Consider the following 12,509-nt stretch of genomic DNA (forward strand, 5'->3'; position numbering starts at 1 on the left):
TGGCATCTGCAGGTATGAGCCCAAGGCCTGAAACCTCACACCAGTTGCTGGCACCCAGCCCTCCCCACACACAGCAACCCATACAGCCACATACTGAGTCGCACTCAGTCAGCTGGTCAGCATATCCTAGTATTTGCTAGAGATCACATTGATATACATACCCTCTCTTGCTCCAGTTTTGGGTGCCACGTGCTCTCCTGTTGGTCAGAGCCCAGTTTCTGGCACTTATACACGCACAGGTATGCAGAACGGAGTCCTTTACCCAGAAAAATGGTCAGACATGGAGTTTAATTAGATAGGACAGACTATGCTGATCAGACACAGGTACAACCAGACAAGCGTGCTAACAATCAGCCTGGATTTCCTATTTGTCCCTCTTCCTATGCTTGTTCCTCCCTAAAAAAAAACACAACCTGTCCCTTTTCCTGCCTTTAGTTTCTCACCTAATCACAGTAATTACAGTAGACCCCAATTGATTTTTTCCCTCCGTCCCATAAATTACACACCACCCCCCCAGTCTGGACAGTGCTCTGGACACCCTCTTCTGCTGAGTGTCCCCATGGCCCACAGAGGTGATGGACCCTTTGTGACAGCCCCAGCACGAGTCTGGGTAAAAGCTGAGGGGCTGCTTTCTCTAGCTGGGTTATTTGGGTTCCCCTGCCTTCCCTTGTGCCCCAGGGCTCCTTGGTGCTCATGGAGACAAGACTTATGTCACACAGCCTGAGCAAATACTCTGCAAATAGTATCTTTCAAGTATGTCTTGCACTTTGGAATTGAGACAACTCTACTTTACAGATTTAGGATAAGAGGACTACCAAATCCCCGAAGTTCATTTGTTACTACGAAATTCATTACCACAGCAGATTAATGGGTGTCCTGGTTTCAGCTGGGACAGAGTTATTGTTTCACTTCATAGTGTCTGGTGTGGTGCTTTGTTTCTGCTCAGGGAGAAAAACAAATCTGATACCACACGAAGGTTTTAGTTGTAGCTGAGCAGTGGCTGCGCAGAGCCAAGGATATTTCAACCTTCCATTTTGTCTCGCCAGTGAGGGAGCTAAAGAGGAAAAGGAGCTGGGAGGGGACAGTTGACCTAAGCTGGACAAAGGGATATTCCATACCATATGACATCATGGAAAAAAACTTTATATTGACGAGGGGAGCAGTCGCTGCTCGGGGACTGGCTGGGCATCTGTTGGTGAGTGGTGTGCAACTGCATTGTGCATAAATATATATCATTACTTTATTTTCCTTTTTTTTCCTTTTCTACCTTAGAAAACAGTTCTCAATCCACATGTTCTACTTTGTCATTTTTTTTCCCCATTTCTCTTCCCCATTCCACTGGGAGTGTGGAATGAGTGACCATGTGGTGCTGAGCTGCTGCTGGGTTAAACCACAATGATGGGAAAACACAAGGCTTGCCAAATCACTTACTCTGAATTGTACGACCAAACACTGGCCACTCTTACTGTCTGTAGGAGCCAGATTTCATTTCTCACATTGTATTTATTGCTGTTGTTTTTTTTTTCTCCTCGAAACAGTACCGGTTGTAGATTAGCATCACAAATAGCAGGACAGTGCCCTACAAGTATGCTTTTATTGAAGACTTATGTAAGAAAACTCTAGTTAACAGCCCAATGCAATCTAGAAAATACATCATCCAAAATACCCCAAGCAAGATCACATTCAGACATAGAGTTTTGCAAGTACTTTTCATTCATATTAAACCCAAGGCAGGGGTTGCTTTGATACTCATTCTAAAATGATAACATTTGTCTAAATCACAACTAAAAGCCAAAAAGATAAATCGCAACTGTGGAAATCTCATTTTAAGGAAAAGAACACAGACATATTAAGGAACTGACTGCAGGAATTAATAAAAGTCTCAGACTGCAAAGTATATTGCCAGCTGAGCTGTAGTGCCTGACAATTTATCCAGGGGAAGATAAAGGGAAAAAAAATTAAAATGAAAAATTTACCAAAATAAGCTATCAAGTTTCTAATTACCTGGAATATTAATTTATTTGTAAAGGCATAATCTTCTTGTGCTGCTACAGACATAGATAAAATGATTTATTTGATGCTCTGTGCAGATCACTCTCCTTCTATATTAACTAATTTAAACCCGCAGACTCACCATTAAAATAAATGAAATAAGCTTAGACGTGTTTATGTAACTGACAGCAAGATATGAAATAAAACTTGTTGAGTTTCTGCAAGTGTTTTAGTAAACAATGACAATGTTAAATGTGTTCCTATTACTTTCATTATCTGAACTATGAAAGGTGAAAGCTGAATATTCATTTGTATGGATATCTGTACTGACTCAATTTAGCCCAGCCACTTTCTTTGTTTTCTCTGAAGCACCTTTAAACTTGCTTTTCAGTCTCCTATCCTCCTGAGGACGTACTCCATCAAGATTCCTATAGCTGTCACTACATCACTTTAAAACCTCCTTTCTAGCATGTTTGGCACAGCTGAGTCAAACAGGGAGCTGACACACCTGGTTTTGATGACAAACTGCTCTATTGCCATTGTTAGCCCTGCTCCTCCATATTTTTCAGCTCAGTCACCTGCTGCACGTCTGCTACTCAGTATCTACTTATCATTGCAAGGAGTGACCCCATTTCAAAACCAAATATTTCAGAATTAGTAAGAGTTCAGTCCTTTTATCTGAAATAGAACATCTCCTGTACCTCACGCTCTCAGTTCACCTACAGACGAATGCATTGGCTGGGACCTACTTCACCTTTTCACTGGAAAGAGGGAGCAAAACTGGATAAGGCAAAGGAGAGGTGGAGTGAACGCTGACAGCGTGGCAAATAGCAGTGGTTTTATTTCAGCTCTGAGAGGTCAAAGTCAACAGTGGTTTAGAGAGGTCTAATGGGTATGGAGTAGACCTGAGATGGGTTGTCAGGAAGTAGAAAATTGTACTGGACTATTACTATATTTACCATGGTAAATATCATTGTCTGGAAAATATTTGGTAGTATGTACTCTTAGAATCTTGGTTCTGCTACAATATTGGTGCACGTCTGTCACTATCTTGTACAGTATCTAACTCTGATTTATTGCAGATACTTTCAAAATTGCATGCAAATTCTTCAAAGTTTACAGAGTAACTCCAGAATTATTCCACTATAGCATGGAGAACAACTCAGTTCATAAAGAAATACATTTTTCCAAATGAGAGGTGTCTTAGTTGGCAGCACATTAGGGCTGATACTTATACCTTGTTGTACAACTACATGTGTGTGTATGTATTACAGTTGTACTTCTTTCGTGCAGGAATGCTTTCTTTCAGTCAGTAAGTTCCTGAAAGTACCACCTGGTTATTCCACACTTAAGATATATCAATGGCCCACGGCTTATAGGTTCCAGGTTTATCCTTTGGGATCTGAAAGAATGTAAAGAAAACATGATTTTGCTAAGTGGAAAGAAAACCTTATGTAATTCACAAATGCATGTTCCTTTTTATCCATTTCAATGTCACTGCATGAACAAATCCACCCTTTTTCACATAATAAAGATTTGTGAAATCAACCAACTTGCCTCCAGTCAACTGTGAACAGTTAATTAAGGACATCTCTCTATAACACAGGTGAGCTCATTGCCTGAAAGTTTCAGGTTACTCATAGGAGGAACTGATAACAAGTTCAGTTGTACAACATGGTTTAATGGAACTGCATTAAGTCCTAGAGGCCATGAAGTCTGCAAGGAAATCCTAAATTTCAGAAGGCAGAGATAGAATGTCAACTCCTGATGACAAGATAGAACGGTCACCTTCATTTAAACTCTAAGTAGTTAACAAGAGTATGCACAACACCTAGAGGACAAAGGTTCTTGATTGTGGTTATGATTTCTATAAATAGGAGAAATTTTATCAATGCAAAATACTTGATCACTGTGTATTGTGCGCAGAAGGAAGCAGAAGTGAATGGATGTGGAATTTACAGTTCCAACCTCTGGTCAGGATGAGGTCAGAATGTCTTCAGCTGGTTGCCATTGAAAGAGAGAGCAGCCTGCAGGTTTGCCTAAACCAACCTCTGTCCCTTTTCATAGAGAAATTTGCAGCCTATGTTAGAACACAGTTGTTCAAACCCAGCTTTGTGGGGCTTTTGATTAGACTTCCACCATTGAAATGTTGTCTTAGTGTGTGGTACCTCTTTTTTTAACTTGAAAACTGTATTGGAAATAGTGTGTGATTTCTGGAATGCCAGAAGCAGATACCCAGAGAAGATCTGAAAGCAGCCCTGTTTAGATTTTATACCAGAAATGTGTCCCTGATGTTCTGCACAGACTAACGATTTTTGGCTCCTCAGATATTAAAAATATAAATTAAAAATAACTTGGGTCAAAACACAGCAGCTCTTGTTCTCAACAGGATAGTAATTTAAGTCGAATGCTAAATTAAAGTATCTTGGCACAGTCTGGTCTGGTATTTCTCTACTTCCCTGTCTGCAAGATATTCGTCTAGTTCACTTTCTGACTGGACACAGACTGATGATAATGGCTGCAAAACCTTAATCTCATGATTGTTCCCATGCTTTATTCCTTTCATTTTTTTTTTATTCTTTTTTTTTTTTCTTCAACTTACAAATAAACAGAAATTTGGGGCAAGTGACAACGTATTACACAACACCCGGAAAACCTGCTGAAGTGGCCTAAAAGTATTAAGTCAGAAAACAATGTGGTCATTTCACTTTTCTCCTTCATGAATAATTTTTTTTGTGTGATCATCATTGGCTTGGACAGACAGGGGGTTTTAAGTTGGCTCCTGCCTCAGTCTCACAAAAAGAAGCACACCAACAGCTACTGCTCTGTTCTGCCAACTCCTAGTGAGAGAAGGGCAAGATGCAAGAAGAGTGGATTAAAAGGTTCTACTCTGGAAAGAAAGCAGAGAGCATAGATGGCTATCCAAATAATTTCAGTGACTAGGGAAATTTTTGATAGAAGTACACAATCAATGCTTTTGGTTGCCTGCTCTATTAGAGAAAATATTAGAAGATAAGATTATGTCAAAAACAGCCAGAGCTGGATTTATGCTGCAGTTGCAGACTTGGAAGCTCTATGGTTCTCAGACCTAGACATCAAATCTACAAGAAATTATAGTACCTGAGATAGGCAGAAAATAGGTCTCAGGAATACTTATCAGATCATGACACAGAGAATGAGCTTATATGATGTAACAGGGACCTAGACAGTTTAGGCCTCTGCAGTGAACACTTTAAATCTGCACCCTCAGATTCTGTGCATGCCAGTGTCACTGGTGTTGCTTGCATGAAACCATACCTAGAACTCAAATGTTGTATTTGGGAGTGTTCTTATGCAATTAGTCTATATTCTAACTCCATGTTTTTACAAGACCTGAATGCACATGAGCCCATATTTCTGTCTTCCTGTTTTTTAAGGAAGAAAGGTAGGAAACTGGGATACAAGGCTTAGTGTGGAACTAGCATAGATTGGGAACTTTGAACTAGTGGTGAAGCACACCTACTCTGTGTTTACACATAGTCATATTTCCTCATAGAGATGCAAATCAAGTGATACTAAATAAATAAAGTGATACTCAGACAGTAATCTCAGAAGTATTTTAAAGGGCCCTTAAATTAATTACATTGGAGTTTTCACTTCTGCAGAAAAGGGACAGATACTTCAGAGTTCTGGAGTGTTGCTAACTCTGGCCAACCATTCATATTACAGCTGAGAAAAGTGTCACTGATGAAATAAAATGCGTAACTCTGCTAAGTGTGGCATGCTGAAGGATAGAGCACTAATCAGGCACTGATCTGGCACTGATCAGACTATGTGCACTATGTCTATCCAGGTTAAAGAGGAGTACTGAGGAGGTAGCTAGCTCATGAAAGGAATGAAAATACTGTTACCATCTTAGTAAAGATATCATCACAGGCCATACGAATCCGCTCAACGGTCAAGGGGCTGTTCAGAGTGAAGTCCAGGGGTAGTCCTCTTTCTTTCCGTGCAGCAGCCACTGCATCACGTATTGCAAAAAACACTGAACTGCCCAGGAAGAATCCAGCCTCACCCATGCCCTGGTAGAGGAGAGAGACAACTGGAGAGATGGGCTTAAAAACTAACGGCAGAGTTGAATCATTGTATATTCGCTGTAGTTATCCAAACTACAGTGACTTGCACTAGCTTTGCATTTGGTCAAGTCCAGCATATACACATGCAGCAGCTTTACTCATACCTCTGAGAACTTGCAGTTTAGAAAAACATCCAGGTCCAGGATTTGGCTGGTGAGGACCATTTTAAAATTTACAGGATAGCTACACTATCAAAAAAGCTTTATGGTGTGACTTCAGTTGTCACATTATAAAGCCATGAAATAACTTACAACTGCTCACATAAACTACTTGCTCTATATTCAAGTGGTCATATTGAGGAATAACGCCCCCTTTAGCTTCCTCCTGCTCAGATAAAGTCTGTGCCATCTACACCTGACATTGTGTTCTTTGTCTTTATGTTTTCTTCATGTGGAACAGTTTGTTTACCCGTTTATACCAGGTAAGAATATAAGCATCTGAAGTGGACTTTCTTCTGGAAATTCCTATTCCTTTGTCATATCTGCTCTACATTCAAGACTGTAACAGTGGGCACTCCTGTCTTTCAGTAGCCAGAGCCCTCCTCCAGTTTTCCCTTTTATTTTAAGTGCTTTTGTTTTGAGGCTACAAACTGGATGCTTCCTCAGAGGATAATATTCCCTTAAAACACAAAGGCTGGTGCTCTGCAATGCCTAATGGAAGAACTAGGCTATATTCCCATATCTATGAGATTTCCCATACGATTCTAGAAAGTCATTTAACCTTTCATCTCATGACTTCTCCACTTTTAAAAAGGATCACAGTATTTCCTTCTTCCATCCTTTCTCCTGTTAGGCACTTTAAATTCTTCAGGATGGATTCTTTTGCTTTCAATGCATTGCACAACAAGGAACAAAAAAGGGTTTCAATTTTGATTAGCATGTCTAAGTGCCACTGTAATGCCAAAAAATCATAGGAGGAAAATGAATAAAAAAGCTCAGAACAACAGTGCTTCACCATTTAGATAATCTTTAAGCACCGAATCTGAAAGTGGAATTACTTCAAGGAAAAAAAGCATCTACCATACTGTACAGCCACTGAAGGTTTTGCAGCAGAATCGTCTCGTTTGCTTGCAAACAAGGTTTGGTATACCTACCTTGGAAGAATAGATAGCAATTGAGTTGCATGAATTTGGCAGTAAATAGACATGGAATTGCTCAGGAATGTCACAAACCGCAGGGATCTTGTATGTATCCGGGCTAAGAGTGAGCTGCTCTCCTTCTGGGGAAAAGTAGATTTCTTCTAATGTGTAAAGACCAACCCCCTGAATGAAGGCCCCTTCAATCTGAATGAAGAAAAAAAAGTTGAACACCTACAACTCATTCAGGCATTTTAAAAAGACAAAAACATACAGAGAATTAGACCTTCTGAGATTACACATAAACTGGATTCTTTCCTTCCAAAATTAGAGGTTAGCCAATGTAGACTGAAATAGGACCAATCTGTCCTCATCTGACTTACACAAATATTTTCATTGGCTCAAGTTCTTCTCTTCCTTATTCCTGACTAAATTCACTGTGACTAGTGCAGTTACCTCTGATTTGCTTTGGCAAAACTGAGTTTAGTGAAATCTGTTGACTTAAAGCTTACTGTTCACAGGAATGCCATGAGGAGATATTTGCTCAGGGTCTATGACATAAATAGTCTGCCCAATCTGTTATTTTCTTATAAAGATTTGTGGATAGCTAAGGAATTCATTATAGAGAAACAATCTGTCAGACACAAATAGCAGATAAATTGGATATGAAGGGAAAGCCACAAAGAAAGCCAACCTAAAGTAGGAGAGAACAGCCATTGAGAAAACCTCTGGGCCATCACAGTACTTGATATAAATAAACACTGGTGCAAGATGAACATAGCATTGAACTGGTAGGAAAGAATTATTTTATTTATTTGATAATCCTTGAGTGTGCAGAATGAGAGTAACCATTTAGACAAAGAACACGTAAGGATGAGCCTGCAATAGGATAAACAAACAGGATATGAAAGGATTTTTAAATTTAAGTCAGATTCTTAGGAGTGTTTTCTTTGATTCTGCAAAGAAATGACAACTATTTTTTTTTACATTTCTGAGTTCACCACTACTTTCTTGTTTATAAACTATTAGTGCCACTGCTTTTGTTATTCAGTTTATATTTTGTTATTCAGTTTATTTGCAGGTGTAGATAGTTGAATCCATAAGGCTATGGATACGGGACCTTTCAAGAAAGGTCTGTTCCATGTCCACAACTTTTTCCATGAAGCTGAAGTCAGCAGTACCCTGCAGGTGGCTGAGATTTAGCTCTCTGTCAATAATTCCAGGGCACAGCAAACTGATCAGGAAAAAGTCACAAGTTGGTTCAGGGTGCTAATCCTACAACACATTTCCAAATGAGGTCTGACGGTTCTCCTTCTCTTAACACTTCTCAAATATAAGAAAAAATAAGACATAGAAAACTTAACATAGTATTTTTTATAGCTGCAAATAAAAACAAGCAGTATATCTATTTAGTCCAGCCTCCTTGATCACTAAAGCATAGCATGTCTTAGGCTTTGGTGGACATTAAGATAACCAGCAGTAGCAATCTTTTAGATATAAAGAGGGATGTGCACTAATATTTGATAAAAAGCAGAACTGTAAAAGTACATACCTGTCCTGTATCTATAGCTGGATTTATGCTAAAAGAGGCATCCATCACAATGTCTGTCCTAATGTTCTGTTAAACAAATAAAAGTGTTAAAAAGTTATACTTAAAATAGACAACAAGAAAGGGATGCTAAGTAATATATACTCTCACTCATTATAGATATGTAATGACAGGTGGTATTACAAATTTACTCAGAAACATGAGAGCCACTTGAGACAGGCTATGCTGATAGAGAGCTCATCCCTATAATTCATTTTTTATGACCACTTGAAACTTGCAATATAATGTGCACATCCAGTGCATAACAAGATAATGAATAAGATGATGAATTCAAGAACAAATCTGTCTCTTGCTCTCTGATAGAAACTTAATTGCTTGAAGTGACATTTAGCCATTTTCCAGGCTTTGCCATGAGTGTGGAAGCACTGACACCTGTGAGGAAGTTCCTTATGTAGAGAATGGCACAGAGAAGAATGCTTACTGGGCTTTCTTACATGAAGACCAGTGGTTTCTGCTTCTAAATGCTATCTAGCATAGTTTGACCAGGTTCAGAGATTCCAGTGACTTTGGTGTCTAGTTCCACTTGGGGTACTACACAGATGAGTTACTGCAGACAAATGTGGTTCCCCAGTAGACATGAAGACATTGGACTGTGGCTCCATACCAAACTGCTGAAAGCTGTACGTGGACTAAATCCTCACTGCAACAAGTCACATTATGTGATAGTGACTTTTCCTGTTTTAATGTAGCTCCGTTAAAAATGGGCTGCAACTAATGATTTGGACTTGTGCTACTGAAAAGCTAACTTGTAGGAAGATTTCCATAGGGTCTAATTGAATTTCAAAGCCATCACAGATAATGGAAACATTAGATCTTTCTTATTTTGTGCTGTTCTCATATACTTCCTTATTCTTCTTTCAACAACAGATTTTATCAAAGAATAGGATGAACAAATTATAAAGGATTCTGTAGCCATTTATTGTCATGCTGTTTCTCTATTAGTCAAAAGAGCAAGAGGAAAAAAAAGTCATGTGAATGTAATGATAGTGACCATTACCTTGTGTGCTCCTGTAAGGCAGTCAATTTCTACTTCAGAACAGGCAGCTCCATAGAGAAAATACGGGAATGCATGGCCTTTCTTTGTTTCCCAGTTCATGTTTGTCACATAACCTCTAGAGAAAACAAAAACATCCCTCAGATAATATGAGTTTGATCAAGACACCCTCCTTCCACTGTCCTCATTCTCATGAATAATGCTGGTTGAGATCACTATGGGAACCACTTCACATGAGAAGCAAACTCCCTAAATGACTTATTTTCATAGGAACCTCATAGTCAAAGACAATCTGGGGTATCGTACACTGATAAATATTTCTTGCATTGAATACTTTGGGAGACTAAGAACGTTGCAGTCATGATGGTTATCAAGTCAAATCCTTGTAGGTTTCCTGTTTTCTACTGCAGTTGGCCTCAGAGAAGACCCTGTGCACCCACCTTCAAATCTTTTATATCCTTGCCTAGCTAGCCAAGGTTGAAAAGATGACTTCCTGTTGCGTAAACAATGCAGTTTGACCCAGGCAACTCCCTCATGATTTGTGTGCTGCATCTGATATGGCCTTGAGAAGGCTGAGTGGGGACAGTTTTATCCTGTCTGTAACATATCGCCATCTCTGGCATCTCTGATGACAAGAGATCAAAAGACTAACAGCTTTCCTTACTTGAAATAGCCAGTAGGATGCTCTTCTTGTGAGCTTCACTGATCTGCAAAAGGCATACTTATTATTAGCGAGAAAAGTTTAAAAATCTTTCTGATATTCTTTATCATATTTAAAGAAAAAAATGAAACTTTAAAAAAACCATTTAAAGAAAACGTAAGTCTAAATAAAAGCTTTACATTTCCTAGTGTCCTGAACAGGTCTTTAGGAAGGGACATATTGCAAAAGACTATCTAAAGCTGGCCAGGTTTACTAGGGCATTGTGTTACACCACTTGCTATTCTACAGTTTATTCTCTCTCTTCCAGTTTACTTTGCAGAGAGGCTCCTTTCTCCCTCCAGAACAATGGCGAGTGTCACACTGGATCCATGGTTTCATCATAATTTAATAGCAAGAAACAAAGAGAGACATTTACCCAGTCTTCCCATTTGCCTTTAGGATTCTTTCTTCGGATAGGGTCCAGACGCTTCCAAAGGATTTGACAAGCATCCTAGAGAAGAAGTTAAGCACCAGAAAGCCAAATCTATCTGGTGTTTTCAAAGAAATACAAGTGTTTTCCTGGTGAAGTTGGTTTGTTAAATGCTCCTTCAACATGCTCTGTTTTTATTCTCACTTGATAATTGCTCAAAGAAAGACTGATTTGGATTAGCAAATTCATTCTGTAGTTTAGATTTCTCTTCATTTAGTAACAGTTTCTTTCCTCTGCTAACAGCCAGCTACAAAGCAGCACTTGTTCACACACTTGGCTGTTGAAACCATAAATAGAAGACAGAGAATCTGATTCCCCTTCTGTCTTGATTCACTAGATCTACCAGTGTGAATGATTTCTTCTGAAATAAATGAAAGAAGAATTGATCCCAAAGTATCTAAGTGGATAAGAGTGATTAATTTAAATTTAAGTTTAAATTTAAATTAATTTAGGCACTACTTTAAAAGTGCCTAATGTGTATCTTACAATAAATTTTCCTTTAATTTTTGTTCACATGTTCAGAATAAATTGAAAATCCATAATTTTCTCTAGATTAAACCTGAGAAAAACTGAAGTTTGTATATCCGATACAGTAAAGCTTTAAAGCTATTCTTTTTAACAGTGTTCTATGATTTGCCTTACTCTAAACTGTGCACATAAATTAAACTAGCAACAGAAGCTTTGAGGTAAAAGAACTGATGCTTTTTGAAAGCTACTCAAAAATAAAGATGAAATTATTAATTGTCAAAGGGAATTCATTATTTAACAGAATGGATGATCATGGGAAAAAAATAGTAGTAAGTCTAACCTGTACTGCTCTTGCATTGATTTCTGTCCCAACTGATCCCGCTGTGTATTTGCCATTAGGTACGGTTGTTGAGCTTGTTTCACAGAAGTGTATATATGACAGTGGTATCCTCAGTTCACGGCTGGCAATCTGTAATAAAATTAAATAAAAGGATATCCAGTCCTACTTGAAGAGACAGTCTCAAATTAGGGAAAATAAGGCACTGTCATTCATGTCTCTCTATACATGCACACAGAGAAATGACCTAATTCCAAGTGATGCTGTAAGGAGGACAATGCTGAAGTCTGCCTTAGCAATTATTCTGTAATACAAATAATTTATTAATTCAGATACTAGAAGATAGGATAAAATAATACAATGCAATATCATATATTTTGCCATTAATTAATTGCTCTATTTAATCAGGTTTTGGTTTTATATATTTATATATATATATTTCAACCAAGATTTAACAATAAATCATTAATCCTCATGGATTTTCAAATCTTCTTTTTATATTTTTCTTTCTATCTCGTTTCAAACAGCTTTCTTAGTTTGTTTTCACACTTCAGTGTTTTTCAGCATTCTAACATTTCAATATCATTCAACTCATTTTGAAGGAATGGACTCATTTTCACTCCAAAAATAACTATTTAGCACATGGTTTTGTGCATCACTGTTTGCACCTGAATGCATAACAGTGGACTGATGCTGCCATCAGTTGCAAAGTTACAATTTCTCAGCAGTTTAGCTCCTTCTGCAAAAAAAACTGCTGAATCCTTTGTGCGTGTTCTCTCTGTGCGTTAGCCG

At 38.4% G+C, this 12,509-nt stretch overlaps 1 protein-coding gene across 1 annotated transcript in view; it reads right to left on the reverse strand.

The window, feature by feature from the left end:
* Positions 1-1,570: 1,570 nt before the first annotated feature.
* Positions 1,571-12,509, reverse strand: part of LOC122181721 (aldehyde oxidase 2-like) — a 43,507-nt gene continuing 32,568 nt past the window's right edge. Inside the window, 9 exon segments of the mRNA XM_042874387.1 lie at positions 1,571-3,394; positions 5,883-6,050; positions 7,198-7,386; positions 8,732-8,797; positions 9,786-9,900; positions 10,447-10,462; positions 10,465-10,489; positions 10,859-10,933; positions 11,721-11,849. Coding sequence (XP_042730321.1) covers positions 3,341-3,394; positions 5,883-6,050; positions 7,198-7,386; positions 8,732-8,797; positions 9,786-9,900; positions 10,447-10,462; positions 10,465-10,489; positions 10,859-10,933; positions 11,721-11,849 — 837 coding nt within the window. The 3' untranslated portion in view covers positions 1,571-3,340.

Source organism: Lagopus leucura, unplaced genomic scaffold (genome assembly GCF_019238085.1).
Source record: "Lagopus leucura isolate 7727_CA_CO unplaced genomic scaffold, USGS_WTPT01 Super-Scaffold_100012, whole genome shotgun sequence".
Taxonomy (NCBI): Eukaryota; Metazoa; Chordata; class Aves; order Galliformes; family Phasianidae; genus Lagopus; species Lagopus leucura.